Genomic DNA, 19,376 nt, shown 5'->3' on the forward strand with positions numbered 1-19,376 from the left:
AGAATGAACACCATGGATATATATCACAAAGAAAGGATTTACTCAGAAGGCTTTTGAGTGACCGTAGATCTGTCACTACCAATGTTGGCAATATGGACGAAGAATTAAAAAGCAAGTGATTTGTTGGGATATATGGCTAGAAAAGTGTAGTATAAGCCTCCTGACTTTACGCTGAGGCTTTACAATGCAGTGGTCCGACTACACTTGGACTACTGTGCGCAGTTGTGGTTACTGCACTTCAAAATGGACATGATTGTATTAGAGGATGCAGTTATTTATGATTAAATGTTCTATCTATTCCTCGGAATCAAAAAGTTCTGGATGGGTCAAGCATTCGCAGATTTATTAAGTATATAGTGCATGAGCATACACTTAAATCATTTAGTACTTAGATTCACATCGGATGATTGTGGGATTCAAATGTGTTACATTTCTTAGCTCGGGATTCAAGTTGATCAAACTCTTCCAATCCAAATTCTTATTACAATTCACTGAATTTAATATACCTTTCTTGATCATAAATCAGTCATCATTAATCTAAATGCCCTTATAAGGCATGGTCTATTTGCACCTTGTTCTCATGCAATTGCTGCAAGATATACTTTATACTATTGATTGACATGGTTTAAGATGACACCATTTGTCAAACATCTAGGGCTAGATTTTCGGGGAGCCGTCAGGCGGGGTTTCAGGCGTGTGGGCGGGGGGGGAAATCCCGAATTTGGGGGTCCCGACACCATCCCGCCCAAAACCCCGCCCCACGTAAGTTTCAGGGGCGGCAGGGACCCGCCGAAACCAGGCGGGAAGGGATTAGTGCCAATTAACTGCCTGTTAACAGGTAGTTAACAGGCAGTTTTTAGCCTAATCCCTATTTTGAGGGGTTTCGTGTGGGTTTCCTGACGGCTCCAAACCACACCAGGTAGAGTAGGCGGGTTGGAGGGGTCGCGGTGTCGGCGCTCAGGTGAGTGATGGGTGCATGAGTGCAAAGGTAAGTGTGTTTGGTATGTCTAAAGTGTGTAAAGCACTTTTACTTACCTTAACAGCCTTTCTTCCTGTAGCTGTCGGGAGCCCATCACTCAGCCGGAACTGAAAGCTGAACGGCTGCGATCTGTCAAAAGTGACAGCCTTCAGCTTTGAGTGCCGGTGAGAGCTCTAACTGAGTCTGTGCAGAATGACTCAGCTTAGAACTCAGAGTGTCAGTGTTTCACAGCTTCAAACAGCTGTGAGACACTGATATTTCATCTGTCAAAGAACTCTTGACATGAAATTTCAGTCTGTGACGTCACCTGTTGCCGGGTGGCCTTTAATTGGCCTGCTGAGCTAATTGGCCTGCTGAGCCCGCTGGGCGGACTCAACAAGGTCAATCAAGAGAAAATCGCGCGGATTGGCTGGACGTCGAAGTAGGCGGGTCAAAAACCTGAAAGGGGAAGTCTCGCCGCCTTCCCGACAGGTTTGGCAAAATCTACCCCCTAGTTTCACGTTCCCAGGCTTCTTGGGCCTCCTTCCCAAGGTGGCCAGTCATTTTCAATTTAGCTTTTAAACAACTTCTGTTTTTCTATTTCAATGTTCATACCATGATAAATATGCAGGTGTTATTTCAAGTGATCTCTTTTCTCCTGTTTTCTCTTTCCTCTCTTGCTGTCTGTCTCTATCTCTCAAAACTTAACTCTGTCTATGTGCTGAAGTCAGTATAATGTTAACTCTATTCTTATCCATGTCTCCTTATGACTGCATTGAGAGGGTTCAAAGATGAGAAACAAGAATGATTCCAAATGCAAAAGGGATGAGCTATGAACAGCTCACAAGTTTCTGCTTTATAGTCTATAGAAAAGAAAGTTGAGGGAGGCCTCATTTGAAGTATATGTTAACTATTAAATGGCATAGAAACGGCATATCACAAATATTACTTCAGGGTAAAGTCAAACTAGCAAGACAAAAATTATTCAATAGATTCTAAATATTTGAAAGAGTCTGCTGGTTAACATAATGGAGTTAGACATTAAGGGAGTCAAATTCAATTGGCTGCAGCGCTGTGTAAGTTGAAGTACTGGATGGTATTTCTTGGTTTTGTGTTACAGAATTCAAGACTCCTTATTTATGTCTGTATATTTCTAAGGAGCTTTAGAGCTTCAATGAGCAGAAAGTGTTTCCTCCCCACTGATTTCCACAAACCCACTTTTAAGATGGAAGCAATACCCAGTATGTAAAAAGAAAAAGATTAGTGAAGACAAATGTAGGCCCCTTATAGTCAGAAATGGGAGAATTTATAATGGGGAACAAGGAAATGGCAGAGCAATTAAACAAATACTTTGGTTCTGTCTTCACAGAAGAGGACACAAAAAACTTCACAGAAATGCTAGGGAACCAAGGGTCTAGTGAGAAGGAGGAATTAAAGCAAATTAGTATTAGTAAAAAAAATAGTGCTGGAGAAATTAATGGGACTGAAAGCCGGTAAATCCCCAGGGCCTGATAATCTGCATCCCAGAGTACTAATAGAGGCAGCCATGGAAATAGTGGATGCATTGGTTGTCATCTTCCAAAATTCTATAGATTATGGAACAGTTCCTGCAGATTGGAGGGTGGCAAATGTAACCCCACTATTTAAAAAAGGAGGTAGAGAAAACAGGGAACTACAGACCGGTTAGCCTAACATAACAGGGAAAATGCTAGAATCTATTATAAAGGATGTGATAACAGGACACTTAGAAAATATCAACGGGATTAGACAAAGTCAACATGGATTTATGAAAGGGAAATCGTGTTTGACAAACCAACTGGAGTTTTTTCAGGATGTAACTGGTAGAATAGATAAGGGAGAACCAGTGGATGTGGTGTATTTGGATTTTCAGAAGGCCTTTGATAAAGTCCCACATAAGAGGTTAGTGTGCAAAATTAAAGCACATGGGATTGGGGGTAATATACTGGCATGGATTGAAAATTGGTTAACAGACAGGAAACCGAGAGAAGGATAAAATGGGTCTTTTTCGGGGTGGCAGGCGGTGACTAGTGGGGCATTGTAGGGACCAGTGCTTGGGCCCCAGCTATTCACAATATATATCAATGATGATTTGGATGAGGGAACCAAATGTAATATTTCCAAGTTTGCTGATGACACGAAGCTAGGTGGGATTGTGAGTTGAGAGGAAGATGCAAAGAGGCTTCAAGGCGATTTAGACAAGTTGAGTGAGTGGGCAAATACATGGCAGATGCAGTATAACGTGGATAAATGTGAAGTTATCCACTTCGGTAGCAAAAATGGAAAGGCAGAGTATTATTTAAATGGTGATAGATTGGGAAATGTTGATGTACAGAGGGACCTGGGTGTCCTTGTACACCAGTCACTGAAAGCAAACATGCAGGTGCAGTAAGCAGTTAGGAAGGCAAATGGTATGTTGGCCTTCATTGCAAGAAGATTTGAGTACAGGAGCTTTACTACAGTTATACATTGCCTTGGTGAGACCACACCTGGAGAACTGTGTGCAGTTTTGTTATCCTTACCTATGAAAGGATATACTTGCCATAGAGGGAGTGCTGCAAAGGTTCACCAGACTGATTCCTGGGATGGCAGGACTGTCGTATGAGGAGAGATTGGTCGACTAGGCCTGTATTCACTAGAGTTTAGAAGAATGAGAGGGGATCTCATTGAAACGTATAAAATTCTGACAGGGCTAGACAGACTGGATGCAGGGAGGATGCTTTCCCCTGGCTGGGGGTGTCTAGAACGAGGGGTCACAGTCTCAGGATATGGGATAGGACATTTAGGACTGAGATGAGGAAAAATGTCTTCACTCAGGGTGGTGAACCTATGGAATTCTCTACCACTTAATGGAAACTAATGCATTGCTCTTTTGGCAGTTGTTCGATGTGATCGTCCTGAAGTACCTAAAAATGGACAAATAGTGGCAGGCTTTGGACCTACGTACAGCTATCTGGACACAATCATCTATAAATGTAATGCAAATTTTACAATGGTTGGAAAGGATGTCATTGAATGTGGTGAAAATAACACATTTGTACCACAACCACCTACCTGTGAGCCACGTGAGTAACCATTTCTTGAACTTGAGGATGTGTAGATATTTTCCCAGTTGACATTATGTTCAACATTTTTAACTGCTGAACAAAAATTATGGCTCAAAAATATTGAAAAGATATTTTGAGTAATTTGATTGGTTTACCAACACCTTTCTTTTGCTTGTTGTTGTTCCTGTCTATTTTTGATGGGAACTTTTTTGAAATTGCTGATTGGTAGCTTTCATTCCTGTCTGCTGGGTAGTCAGTACTTTCCATATCCATTCAATTCTGATTTTATTGTTTGATTTAAATTTAATTTTTGTAAATCAATTGCAAGAAATTTGTGTATACACGCATGATGCACAAGGTGTGGCACAGGAAGTATGACATTTTTATGAAGTGCACCCAGCTGTACTTTAAAATAATAATTACAAAGAGAGAAATAAGTTGCCCTTAAATAAATCACCTCACATCTGTCAAAATGCCCCAAAGTGCTTCATATCCAATTCATTATTTTTTGAAGTGTAGGCATTGTTATGTGGGTAAATAAAGCACCACCAACGGTATAGCACTCCCTCAGTACTGTACGTGCTGGAGTGTGACTTGAACCCAGATTTAATAGGTATTTGGGTAAATGCACTATTGTCACTCCCAATGAATGACATGAAGTGCGACAGCTAAAGTTCACTCTTTGCGATTTGCTTTCCTTTACTATAAAACTTCCTCAAAGAAATCTCTGCTTGGAGACAATGTGATAAAAGTAAAATTATGTTCTAATTAGAACTATATGCTGAGGGCACCCAGCTGTACCTCTCCTCCATTTCTCTCGACCCTATGACTACCTCTGCTGACAGATTGTCTGACTGGCATTAGGTTGTGGATGAGTTAAAATTTCCTCCAACTGAACATCAGGAAGACTGAAGCTATTGTTACTGATCCCTGCAATAAACTCTGCGATGGCCGCCGATTCCATCCCATTCTGGAGCCACTCCGGCTGAATCAGACGGTGTGAAACCTTGGCGTTGTGTTTGATGCAGTGTTGTGTGTCAAGTCCCACATCCTAGCCATTGCCAAGACTACTTTATTGCTACTGCTGCCACACCTCTTTCTTCACCTCTACACTTGATTTCTCCAAAATCTTCCTTGCTGGCCTCTCAGCCTCTTTCTGTTAGTAAACTCCAACTCTTTCAAAACTCAGCCACATACATCCTATCCTAGATTAAGATCCCCCCCTTGATCTACCTCTGCTTCCCAGAGTAAAATTAGGTTGAGGAAAGATACTGTAGCCCCAATGTTAACTCTGAGCAAGAATTGGTTGGGCATAGGACGTTGTGAACGCCAAACCTGCACTGCCCTCAGCAGCGCAAAGCTCAAGAGGTTTTAACTCTCGGGCCTCATCTGCATGCCCCCAGTCAGTTGCCTCTCTGAAAGTGGCAACAGCTGTACGGCGGGTGGGAGCAAAACTTTGGGTGGCAGGAGTCCACCACCAGCAACGAAGAAACGGTCACCAGCACTTACCTAAGTCTTAGGGAGGGGGTTTTGGGAGGGTCTTGCGATCAGGAAGGGAGAGAGCCAGAAGCAGGGGACCTAAACTTTCCTTGTGGGACCCGGTGGAGCACTGCTGCTCCTCCATGCCTCATAAGGAAAGTTTGCTTTTTTAAAAAAAGTTAATAAAACTTACCTGTTTGGGCCACTTCTAGCCTCAAATCCTCTTGCCGCTAGCTGCACCTGGCAGGAAAGCCACATTGGATTTCCTGCTCAGGTTACCAGTTAAAATTAGTCAGGTCCTGATGATGTAATTGGACCTCAATTTGCATAATTAAAGAAGTACCCCCGTCGGTTTCAGGTGGGTGTCCTTGCCACCTGTTCAGAAAAAGAAGTTTAAATTTGAAGACAGCGGGAATGGAGCGCTATGTCAGCGGGTAAGCCTTCAGCGCAATTTTAATTGCCTGTCCACCTGGTTTCCACCGTGTGTGTGCCGCGTTCAAATCGCCCCTTCTGTTTCTGTCCCCTTCTCACTGTATCTCAGGCAATAAGAGACGCAAAAGATAATTCAATGAATAATTTGATGATGATGTGAAATATATTTTAAAAGATTTTAAATTTGTTTAAACCCTTATTTTGGACATTAGCCATCCTCATATTCATGCTTCGTGCTTCGTCTGATTTTGAAATCTGTGTGTTATTTAGAGTCACAACTTTGGTCTCTTTATAGAAGGGAATCATAGAATGGTTACAGCATGAAAGGCGGCCATTCGGCCCATCCTGTTTGTAAAAGGAAGGTAGCTAAAAGAAAAAGATCAGAGGATTTGAAATTGGTGAGAAAATCCCAGTGCAAGATTTAAAAAAAATCCCCAAATTCCTAGCATTAGATGACAGGCAAGACTCTTGTCTTTTAGAGTAAGAAAGATATCTTCCACACGTGAATCAATGTACCAATAGATCTCTAATGGAAGGGAGACTTATCGAATGTTGAAACTATGAACTTTTTTGTTAAAGGTGACTGTGAATCTCCTCCACATTTGGAAAATGGCTCACCAACTGATGAATCTATTTCTCAGACCTCCTTTCCCGTGGGTGCTACTGTTATTTATAAGTGTTACCCAGGTTACATCCTTCAGGGAGGAGGTTCAAGGCGTATTACCTGTCAGACAAATTCAACTTGGTCACCATTACGGGTCACTTGTGAACGTAAGTAATGAGCAATTTTATTTCCTCTTCATCCTTGCCCAGACTTTGGCCGATTTTTCTCTCAAAGGAAGTGACTTGTGCTAGAGTACATTTGCATGGGAATGAGCAGCTTTTCAGTACTACACCCGATGGCCATTCTTTGATGTGAGCCTGGGTGATGTGACTCAATTGTAGGCTGCAACATAGTTTGGCCTTGATCATTATCTCACCCAACATACATTAAACTCCCAGCAGGGATCAAAGGATAGTGATCAGCAATGGGAACCATTTCTTTGTAATCACTTCCCCGGGATGCTGAAGATGCCAGAGTATTGGGGCATTTAAAAAAAAAAAAAAAAAAAAAAAAAATAAGTGTTCCATATGCCTTTTATTCACAAAATACCAACTTTCAGTCATAGAACAAACACCTGGTAACAATGGAAACTGTTTATATAACGTTATTATTTTTGGATCTGTTTGCCATCATTAAATTGTTGGATATTGATGATTGTTGATTCGTAACTTTTGTCACCAAGAAGGGTATTAATGGTCCTTGGTTAAATCATGCTCCTCCTCTTCCTTGTCTTTCTTCCCCTTTCATCACCCTATTAAATTCCAACCTGATCCAGATGTATGTCAGTGATATATTTCTCACTGAACCAACTACTGTATATTGGAATCTACTGTTATCATTTGTTAATCAATGTTGAGCAGAAGTGAGGGTAACCTGTAAAGATTCTTAATTGTAACTTTTCACATCGGAACAGAAGCTAGGTTAATCACAAGAGTGCCAGAGATTGGGTCAGCTCTTAAATCCAAAGATCAGTGCATAGCTAGTTAAGTAATCTTGTATCTGAACTTGTTTGTATACTACAGCCAGCCTATTTAAAATGGAGCTTAACCTGTACTCTATAGAATTAAGCCAAAAGATATGTCCCATCCTGACTATCTGGTCCATTAACTAAATCAATCGTTTTCTGTTGTTATATCAAAGATTATATTTGCCTATTTGTGCCTTATCTATTTATTTTGGCACCTTTTTAAGTCTCTGCAAAGCTGCAGATCAAGGAGTTGAGGCCAAGATCAGATCAGGCATGATCTTATTGAATGGTGGAGCAAGCTCAAAGGGCCAAATGGCCTACTCCTGCTCCTATTTCTTATGTAAGATGCCTCTATTCCTGTAAGCCAAATAAAATCTACCCATTTCAGATCTAATTCCTTTCTCTATTCTTACTTCCAAAATATCTCTCTTGTGCATTGAACTGTGTCTGGATATGAACACAGTCCATGTGTGATTCTTGTATATGTGATGGACACAATAAATGTAATCCTTGGTGGTTTGGTGGAAACCATGCGATTGTGACACTTTGAGCATGATGGATATGTGCTAGATACAAGACTGAATACGCTTTAGAATGGCTGATGTGCGAAATAAAACATTTCATAAATGGGTTAAAAGAGAATGGCTCGGAATTTGCAGTTGTAATGACGGCAAAACTATCAGCGTTCGCCGTCATTACTGTGTAAAACTGATAGCAACTTCTGTCGCTCGCACATGCGCAGTTAAATGCGGAAATCCGGAAGTTGCTGTCAGCGATGCCCTGCTCCTTCACAAGGTGCACTGTTGCAGTCTTTGCAGATGCAATCAACACCAAGTCAGTGATTTGACGTGAACTTCAACTTTTTACACGCGATTTTCAGTGTAAAAACCATTGGCAATAGTTGAGCTTTGTTGTATGAGGAGTAACTGAGTTTTTAGTGGCGTACTAAATCATAATTACCACTGAACAACTTCTGGCCCTGAAAAACTAATTTTATAAGTGTGGAGTGTCATTCCCTCCATTCCATGATTTAAAAAGTCCATAGATTTATAACATAATCAAAATTAGTTTTTAAAAATCTTTTGATATTTCAGCATCTACCTTAATCCCATATGTATGACCCAAACTTAATTTTGCTCTGTGTAAAATGATTAAATAGTGAATGATAATCAGTGCTTTTTATTTCCTGGTTTGCTGTCTGGGAGAATTCTTCAGTCTGACTGGCTACTCAGACTGCTTGAAGACCTCACTGTTCCTAGATGCCACAGATCCCTGATACATGGCGCCAGATTGAAACTGAAAAGGGAAAGCGGAAATCGATGACACGGAGCCTGCTAAATCTTTGTGGGCGGATTTCATCGAGTTCAGCGGCGAGCGCCGTACCTTTGCCACTGACGCAAAATCCGGGCCATTATTGGGCTATAATGAAGGATGGGGAAGAATCTTAACCTGTATTTGACCCTGGAGTGCTTGAACCTAATACTAGGTGCCCAAAATGGAGAAGTGTGAGATTTCACTCCGTCCCATCTCGCCCCGTGAGGGGCATAAGAATTAACGAATATTTATCTATATATTAAAGATCCTATGTCTTGTGCACACTTTCTGTTATCATTTTCCTATTCTAAATTTCTGTGTCCACATTTATAATGGAACTGCTTTGTAAAGTTGTAATTACACATTCCCACTAGTGGTGGCACTATAGCACATCAGTTTTGCAACTCTCAGCTCCTTAGCCTGTACTGCAGAGAAATTCTTATGCTCCAAACAACTCTCTTTCTCTGCTTTCTAAATTGCTGCTAATGTTACTTAACTATAAATAATTTCAAATCAACACATTATGTAAAAATAAGGACTGAATCATAGAATCATAGAAAGTTACAGCATGGAAGGAGGCCATTTCGGCCCATCGTGTCCATGCCGGCCAACAAAGAGCTATCCAGCCTAATCCCACTTCCCAGCTTTTGGGCCGTAGCCCTGCAGGTTACAGCATCCCAAGTGCACATCTAAGTACTCTTTAAATGTGGTTAGGGTTTCTGCCTCTACCACCCTTTCAGGCAGTGAGTTCCAGACCCGCACAACCGTCTGGGTGAAGAAAGTTCCCCTCAAATCCCCTCTAAACCTTCCACCAATTACTTTAAATCTATACCCCATGGTTTTTGACCCCTCTGCTAAGGGAAATAGGACCTTTCTATCCACTTTATCTCGGCCCCTCATGATTTTATACACCTCAATAAGGTCTCCCCTCAGCCTCCTCTGTTCCAAGAAAAACAAACCAAGCCTATTCAATCTCTCCTCATAGCTAAAATTCTCTACTTCCGGCAACATCCTTATAAATCTCCTCTGTACCCTCTCTAGTGCAATCACATCTTTCCTGTAATTTGGTGACCAGAACTGCATGCAGTACTCTAGCTGATGCCTAACTAGTGTTTTATACAGTTGAAGCATAACCCTCCTGCTCTTGTATTCTATGCAACGGCTAATAAAGGCAAGCATTCGATATGCCTTCTTAACCACCTTATTTACCTGGCCTGCTACCTTCAGGGATCTGTGAACATGCACTCCAAGGTCCCTTTGTTCCTCTACACTACTCAGTATCCTACCATTTAATGTGTATTCCCTTTCCTTGTTAGCCCTCCCCAAATGCATTACCTCACACTTCTCCAGATTGAATTCCATTTGCCACTGTTCTGCCCACCTGACCAATTTATTGATACCTTCCTGCAGTCTACAGCTTCCTCCTTCAGTATCAACCACACAGGCGATTTTAGTATCATAGAAGATAGGAGCAGGAGTAGGCCATTTGGCCCCTCGAGCCTGTTCCGTCATTTAATGAGATCATGCCTGATCATCCAAATTCAGTACCCTATCCCTGCTTTCTCCCCATATCCCTTGATCCCTTTAGCCTTAAGAAAATATCTAACTCCTTCTTGAGGCCAACTCATTAAATATATTCAACGGCCTCCTGTGGTAGAGAATTCCACAAGTTCACTACTCTCTGGGTGAAGAAATTCCTACTCATCTCAGCCCTAAATGGCTTATCCTTAGACTGCGACCCCCAGTTCTGGACTCCCCTGCCATCGGGATCATCCTTCCTGCATCTAGTCTGTAGTCCTGTTAGAATTTTATCAGTTTCAATGAGATCCCCTCTCATTCTTCTAAACTCTAGCGAATACAAGCCCAATCGACCCAATCTCTCTCCATACGTCATTCCTGCCATCCCAGTTATCAGTCTGGTGAATCTTTGCTGCACTCTCTCCATGGCAAGAACATCCTTCCTCCAGATAAGGCGACCAAAACTGCACACAATACTCAAGGTGTGGTCTCACCAAGGCCCTGTACAACTGCAGCAAGACATCCTTGCTCCTGTACTCGAATCCTCTCACTATGAAGGCCAATATACCATTTGCCTTCTTAACCGCCTGCTGCACCTGCATGCTTACCTTCCGCGACTGGTGTACAAGGACACCCAGGTCTCGTTGCACTTCCCCTTTTCCCAGTCTATTGCCGTTCAGATAATAATCTGTCTTCCTGTTTTTGCCACCAAAGTGGATAACCTTGCATTTATCCACATTATACTGCATCTGCCCAATCACCCAACCTGTCCAAATCATACTGGAGTTTCTCTGCATCCTCCTCACAGCACACACGCCCACCCAGCTTTGTGTCATCTGCTGGGGTCCTAGCACCGATCCCTGCGGTACCCCACTAGCCACTGCCTGCCACTCGGAAAAAGACCCGTTTATTCCAACTCTTTGCTTCCTGTCTGCCAACCAGTTCTCTATCCAAGTCAGTACCTTACCCCCAATCCCATGTGCTTTAACTTTGCACGCTAATCTCTTATGCGGGACCTTATCGAAAGCCTTCTGAAAGTCCAAATACACCACATCCCCACTGGTTCTCCCTTATCTATTCTACCAGTTACATCCTCAAAAAATTTCAGATTAGTCAAGCATGATTTACCTTTTGTAAATCCATGTTGACTTTGTCCAATCCTGTCACTGTTTTCCAAGTGCTCTGCTATTACATCTTTTATAATGGACTCTAGCATTTTCTCCACTACCGATGTCAGGCTATAATTCCCCGTTTTCTCTCTCCCACCTTTTTGAATAGTGGGGTTACATTAGCTGCACTCCAATCCATGGGAACTGTTCCAGAGTCTATAGAATTTTGGAAGATGACCAGCAATGCATCTACTATTTCTAGGGCCACTTCCTTAAGTACCATAAGATGTAGATTATCAGGCCCTGGGGATTTATCGGCCTTCAATCCCGTTTCCCTACAAATACTGATTTCATTCAATTCCTCCCTCTCATTAGATCCTATGTTCCCCGACATCTCTGGGAGGTTATTTGTGTCCTCCTTTGTGAAGACTGAACCAAAGTATGTATTTAATTGGTCTGCCATTTCTTTGTTCCCCATTATAAATTCCCCTGATTCTGACTGCAAGGGACCTACGCTTGACTTCACCAATCTTTTTCTCTTCACAGATCTATAGAAGCTTTTACAGTCAGTTTTTATGTTCCCTGCAAGCTTACTCTCGTACTCTATTTTCCCCCTCTTAATTAATCCCTTTGTCCTCCTTTGCTGGATCCTAAACTGCTCCCAATCCTCCGGTTTGCTCCTTTTTCTGGCCAAATTATATGTCCTATTCTTGGATCTTATGCTATCCCTAATTTCCCTTGTTAGCCACAGTTGAGTCACCTTTTTTGTTTTATTTTTATGCCAAACAGGATTGAACAAATTCTGTAGTTCATTCATGCGATCTTTAAATGTTTGCCATTGCCTATCCACCGTCAACCCTTTAAGTAACGTTCCCCAATCCATCCAAGCCAACTTGCGCCTCATACCATCATAGTTTCCTTTATTTAAATTCAGGACCCTAGTCTCTGAGTCAAATACTTCACTCTCCATTTTAATGAAGAATTCTATCATGTTATGATTGCTCTGCCCCAAGGGGCCTCGCACAACAAGATTGCTAATTAAATCTTTTCTCATTACATAATACCCAGTCTAAGATGGCCTGCAAACTTCTTAATCATACCCCCTATATTCAAGTCTAGATCATTGTTATATACCAGAAAAAGCAAGGGCCCTAGTACTGAGCCCTGCGGAACCCCACTGGAAACAGCCTTCCAGTCACAAAGACACCCATCAATCATTACCCTCTGCTTCCTGCCTCCGAGCCAGTTTTGAACCCAACTTGACACTTTGCCCTGGATCCCATGGGCTTTTAACTTCGTGACCAGTCTGCCATGTGGAACCTTATCAATAGCCTTGCTAAAGTCCATATACACTACAAACGCACTACCCTCATCCACCCTCCTTGTTACCTCCTCAAAAAATTCAGTCAAGTTTGTCAGACACGACCTTCCCTTAAAAAATCCGTGCTGACTATCCTTGATTAATCCGTGTCTTTCTAAATGAAGATTTATCCTGTCCTTCAGAATTCTTTCCAATAATTTTCCCACCACCGAGGTTAGGTCGACTGGCCTGTAATTACTCGGTCTATCCTTGTCTCCCTTTTTAAACAAGGGTACCACATTAGCAGTCCTCCAGTCCTCCGGCACCACACCTGCAGCCAGAGAGGATTGGAAAATGATGTTCAGGGCCTCTGCTATTTCCTCTTTTGCTTTGCTTAACATCCTGGGATACATTTCATTCGGGCCTGGGGATTTATCCACTTTTAAAGCTGCTAAACCCCTTAATACTTCCTCTCTCACTATGTTTATTTCATTTACTATTTTACACTCCTCCTCCCTGATGGTAATGTCTGCTTCACCCCTCTCCTTTGTGAAAACAGACGCAAAGTATTCATTAAGAACCCTACCGACGTCTCCCGCCTCCACACACACATTACCCTCATGATCTCGAATAGGCCCTACCCTTTCTTTAGTTATTCTCTTACTCTTGATATATTTATAAAACATCTTTGGATTTTCCTTGATTTTACTTGCCAAGAATTTGTCATGCTCTCTCTTTGCTTTCCTAATATCCTTTTTAATTGCGCCCCTGCACTTTCTGTACTCCTCTAAAGATTCTGCAGTATTTAGCCCTCGGTATCTGTCATACGCCTCCCTTTTTTTCTTTATCCTACCCTGTACGTCCCTAGACATCTAGGGGGCTCTAGATTTGTTAGTCCCACCTTTTTTCTTTAAGGGCACATATTTGGTCTGAACCCTCCGGATCTCCTCCTTGAATGCCTCCCACTGCTCTGACACTGATTTACTTTCAAGTAGCTGTTTCCAGTCCACTATGGCTAAATCCCCTGAGCTTAGCAAAATTTACTTTTCCCCAATTTAGAATTTTTATTCCTGGTCTATCCTTGTCTTTTTCCATAACTACCTTAAATCTAACTGAATTATGGTCACTAGCACCAAAATGCTCCCCCACTGATATGCCTTCTACCTCCCCAGCTTCATACCCTAAAACTAAGTCCAAAACCGTCTCCTCCCTTGTTGGGCTTGCTACATACTGGCTAAAAAAGTTCTCTTGGATGCATTTTAGGAATTCCGCACCCTCTATACCCTTCGCACTAATTTTATCCCAGTTAATATTGGGGTAGTTGAAATCCCCCACTATTACTGCCCTATAATTTTTGCACTTCTCAGAAATTTGTCTACATCTGCTCTTCTATCTCCCCTCACTGACTGAAGGAAGTGCACAGGTGCAAACCACAAGCGCAAAGCTCTACATTTCTACAGGTTGCTAGCAGCAGTGCTTGGTTGATTCATCTTCCATTCCTGAACGTCCAGGAGGGTTGGCAACTCTAAGCTACCAGTAGCTCTCCCCAAAACACACAGTTGTTTCTATCAATGAAATAATCCTTAATCAAGGCTTATAGTTCAGCATCCCAAGCATCTGGTGCAAGGAACTCCATAAAACTGGTGCCCAACAACTTCTGCAGAATGAGGTCACATTTAATTAAACAAACAGTGACCATGGGAAATGCAGTTGATATTGTACTTGGATTTCAGAAAGTTTTTGCAAAGGTTCTACATTGATCAATAATGCCTAAAGTAAGGTGTCACAGGTGAGGGGTTAAAATGTGGTGCCAGATAGATATTTGTTTAAAAATCAGGAATTAGAAGGTATAACTAGGGTGTCCCACAGATCAGTTTCAGGACCATTCTATTTTTTAGTATCGATCAGAGGCGGGGACAATGGTTTTGTAAGCAAAATCTCCAAGTTCACTGCTGATACTAAAACTGGGGGCAGGCCAAAAGTAACTCCAGTCAAGTGACGTATCCCACCAGACAGTCAGTATCACTGCTGTTAATTTTAATTTTAACTTTTATAACACTGGGCACACACATGCCAGTCTCCAAAGTGGGCATGTCCATGTCTACATGCTGATCCTTGAGAAAAAGCATTGGCGTGTTTACCCTCTCGAACAGATCTTGAACCTCAATCATAATTTCTTCTTTATGTTGCCAGGTCCAATTTTGTGCCTGATGTGTGTCTAAGATTTCTTGCTACAGTTAGTATTGATTGAATCCAATAGAGAATGTGAAACACACTCCTCACCATGTATACCTGGGTATGGCCACCTCTGAAACATTACAATAGTTACTCAAAAGTTAATAATGTGATTACATAGTCAGCCATAATCTTGGTGGTGATTTTTTTTTTTTATTCGTTCATGGGATCTGGGCGTCGCTGGCAAGGCTAGCATTTATTGCCCATCCCTAATTGCCCTTGAGAAGGTGGTGGTGAGCCGCCGCCTTGAACCGCTGCAGTCCATGTGGTGAAGGTACTCCCACAGTGCCGTTAGGGAGGGAACTCTAAGGTTTTGACCCAGTGATGATGAAGGAACGGCGATATACTTCTAAGTCAGGATGGTGTTTGACTTGGAGGGGAACTTGGAGGTGGTGGTGTACCGATGCACCTGCTGCCCTTGACCTTCTAGGTGGTAGAGGTCACAGATTTGGGAGGTTCTGCCGAAGAAGCCTTGGCGAGTTGCTGCAGTGCATCTTGTAGATGGTACACACTGCAGCCACGGTACGCTGGTGGTGGAGGGAGAGAAACATAGAAACATAGAAGATAGGAGCAGGAGTAGGCCATTCGGCCCCTCGAGCCTGCTCCACCATTCAATGTGATCATGGCTGATCATCCAAATTCAGTACCCGGTCCCTGCTTTCTCCCCATACCCCTTGATCCCTTTAGCCTTAAGAAATATATCCAACTCCTTCTTGAATATATTTAATGAATTGGCCTCTACTGCCTTCTGTGGTAGAGGATTCCACAGGTTCACCACTCTGGGTGAAGAAATTCCTCCTCATTTCTGTCCTAAATGGCCTACCCCTTATTCTTAGATTGTGACCCCTGGTTCTGGACTCCCTGACCATCGGGAACATCCTTCCTGCATCTAGTCTGTCCAGTCCTGTCAGAATTTTATAAGTTTCAATGAGATCCCCTCTCTTCTAAACTCCAGCGAGTAGAAGCCCAATCATCCCAATCTCTCCTTGTACGTCATTCCTGCCATCCCAGGTATCAGCCTGGTGAATCTTTGCTGAACTCCTTCCATGGCAAGAACATCCTTCCTCAGATAAGGTGGTGGTGGATGGGGTGCCAATCAAGTGGGCTGCTTTGTCCTGCATGGTGTTGAGCTTCTTGAGTGTTGTTGGAGCTGCACTCATCAAAGCAAGTGGAGAGTATTCCATCACACTCCTTACTTGTGCCTTGTAGATAGTGGAAAGGCTTTGGGGAGTCAGGAGGTGAGACACTCGCCGCAGACCTGCTCTTGTTGCCACATTATTTATGTGGCTGGTCCAGTTAAGTTTCTAGTCAGTGGTGACCCCCCCAGGATGTTGATGGTGGGGGATCTGGCGATGGTAATGCTATTGAATGTCAAGGGGCGGTGGTTAGACTCTCGCTTGTTGGAGATAGTCATTGCCTGGCATTTCTGTGGCGCAAATGTTACCTGCCACTTATCAGCCCAAGCCTGAATGTCGTCCAGGTCTTGTTGCATGCTGGCATGGACTGCTTCATTATCTGAGGAGTTGCGAATGGCACTGAACACACTGCAGACACATGGAGTGTTATAATGGTACTTCCTGGAGATGATTCCCCACATGGCAGGTTTATGGTTTGTGCCATGCTGTTGAGAATTCGCAAGAGTGTAAGGCAGGCAATTCACCCAGGGAGAGAAGACAGATGAAAAAATGGGCAATTCACCCAGCTGCTCGTGGACAAAGCTTATGGCAGAGTGGCCTATCAGTGGGAGAGATATTGGTGACTGAACAAGTTCGCTCTTGAATTGCTATACACACTTGACTCTGTCTGATTGCTGCACAGTTCCTGTTATTATTGTGCCTAAATACATTTTCAAACGCCCCTTCCTCCAAAAAAATACTTTCAGTAGCCTAATTTGAGTTGTGGATAGGAATGCCTAACTGGACAGCAGCTGAGTCAAAATGTTATGGGTTCAAGCTGCGCACCAGGATTTGAGCAGATAATCTCGGACGGCACTTCAGAATGCTGCACTGTTGGAGGTACTTTCCTTTGGATGAGCGATTAAACCGAGGGCTCTTCTCTCTCGGCGAACGTTAAAGATCCAGTGACACTATTGAAAGTGTTTTTTCTCGGTGTCCTTGGAAAAATATATCCTTCAACCAACTTAATCAAAAATAGATTAACCAGTCATTCATCTCATTGCTGTCTGTGGGAGCTTCCTGTGTGCAAAATGGCTGCCACTTTCATTTCAATAACCGTGTCTGCATTTCAGAATACTTCAGTGACTTGCATGTGAAGCACTTTGTGTTACTGAACAACATAAGAGGCTATATAAATGGTAGTCTTTTCTATACCTGTTGCCCAATGATGTCCCAAATTTGCTGAGAAGGTTGCTGAAATTCTGCACATCTTCCAGATTTATCCATTAGTCTGGAAGAGTTCTACCATGGCCTTAATGGAGCTAACCATTATTAAAATATAGCTGGATCCTTCCACTGAGTTTGGAATGACTGGTAAAGGTTTCCCTAGACACATGCATTGGGAGATTGCTTTTAAATGTACGCTCAAGGTAAAGGTATGACGTTATCAATTATTGTATCATTGGAGTGAATCTTCTATTTGCATTGCAAAAAAACCTATAATATAAATACTAGAATTGGGGCAATCTATATACTGAAAAATTGTGCAGTAGTTTCCATAATGTTAAACTTCAGTGAATTGCATTCAAAATCCTATTGGAGAATGTGGTGTATTTTAACATCTCTACTCTTTCCCCAACTTTTCTTTCTAACCAGCAAAAAACTGTGGTAATCCTGGGGAGATTCTGAATGGGCATTCTAATGCATCAGATACCACTTTTGGAAATAGAGCTACTTTTTATTGTGATGAAGGGTGAGTGTTCATCTCATTGCTCAATTACTAAATGAGGCTGCGGACTGTAGTGAAAGGTTACATTAAAAAATATATATATAATTAAGTTGAGGTCTGCCATGGTATCTTCATACTGCTACAATTTAAGGAGACTCCTTGCTCTTTTTGTTTTTGATGGTGATTATCTATGTGGCCTCTGAATATAGCTTCCTGATCTATGCACAGTAGTTTTGTTGAATTCTACACCTTGCAGTAACTTCGTTGTCCAATTATTAAATTATTGACAGTTGATGCTATTAATTTTCACTGACTTAAAATGGGATTGAGTGTCCAAATGCCTTTCACTTGCATCCTTTGATAACTGTTTAAAAATGGAGACGTAACTTGTCGATCCTTGGCTCCATAATCTGGGGGTTCACAATTGAACTATGATGTTTTCTGGTTCCTTAAAATACTTTATTCTGCAATTAAACTTCGTGACCCAAAGTACACCAATATTCTTCCTACGATAGGCTGAGTGAAATCCAACAACACAACTTGCATTTATATAGCGCCTATAACATAGTAAAAACGTCCCAAGATGTTTCACAGGAGCGGTCAGACAAAATGTGACACTGAGCCACCTAAGTGATATTAGGACAGGTGACCAAAAGCTTGGTCAAAGGGGTTGACTTAAAGGAGGAGCGAGAGATGGAGAGCTTTAGGGAGGGAACTCTGGAGCTTAGGGCCTAGGCAGCTGAAGGCACGGCCACCAAAAGGGGTGGACAGTAACAATACACGTTATTTTGACTTGTACTCTGACCCTCTGCTAATGAAACACAGTATAGTATTTGCCTTTTTTAACCGAATGAAAGTATTAACAGTTTCATAGATTTAATCATTAGAAGTCTTAGATTTCTTTTCACTACCATTGTTCTGTTTAAATTTTGATTCCTGGTAGGTGACTTTTATTTTGATTTCCCTGCAGCAGCTTGTTTTTCTTTTTCCAGATACCAGCTTATTGGTAGGAACTACCGGTTATGTACAGCTGCAGGTTGGGATGGCCAGGTTCCAACATGTGAACGTAAGTTAGAGTTCTAAATTGAGTAGAATGGTTGACTTGTTTTTCTGTAGGGAATGATTGAACCATACTAAATTTGTTAAACCAACAAATGACTGTCTTGTTTCCATGAACACCATAACAAGTAGTATGCAGGTCTCTTTACACTTCTTAACAAATGGTGTTGAGGTGAAGAACCAGACTTTTCTCTTTGTCTGTTTACACTCCATTTCTCCACACAGTGCAGTCACCACAGGAAGGAATTAACATATCTGGAGTGTTTGCTTCTCTTGTTGGCTTTTTACTTGCAGTATTTTGATGTCTCCTACATTAGGATACTGACTTTCTTGTATAGCCAGAAAATAAAGATAAGTATTTTGATTCAACATTTTATGCCTAAGTATATAAAGCATAGAATGGAAAACAGCCATTCATTTAATCAAGCCACGAGAAACATAGAAAAATAGGAGCAGGAGTAGGCCATTCGGCCATTCGAGCCTGCTCCGCCA

General features: G+C 42.1%; 1 protein-coding gene across 1 annotated transcript in view; it reads left to right on the plus strand.

The window, feature by feature from the left end:
• The window catches only part of LOC147105174 (C4b-binding protein alpha chain-like), a 79,468-nt gene that overhangs the window by 46,137 nt on the left and 13,955 nt on the right, over window positions 1–19,376 (plus strand). Inside the window, exons 11-14 of the mRNA XM_086011283.1 lie at window positions 3,856–4,041; window positions 6,514–6,705; window positions 17,753–17,849; window positions 18,818–18,891. Of these exons, the coding sequence (XP_085867409.1) occupies window positions 3,856–4,041; window positions 6,514–6,705; window positions 17,753–17,849; window positions 18,818–18,891 (549 nt within the window). The remainder of the gene's footprint in view (window positions 1–3,855; window positions 4,042–6,513; window positions 6,706–17,752; window positions 17,850–18,817; window positions 18,892–19,376) is intronic.

This window comes from Somniosus microcephalus, chromosome 18 (assembly GCF_052327205.1).
Source record: "Somniosus microcephalus isolate GS21.2 chromosome 18, FLI_Smic_1.0, whole genome shotgun sequence".
Taxonomy (NCBI): domain Eukaryota; kingdom Metazoa; phylum Chordata; class Chondrichthyes; order Squaliformes; family Somniosidae; genus Somniosus; species Somniosus microcephalus.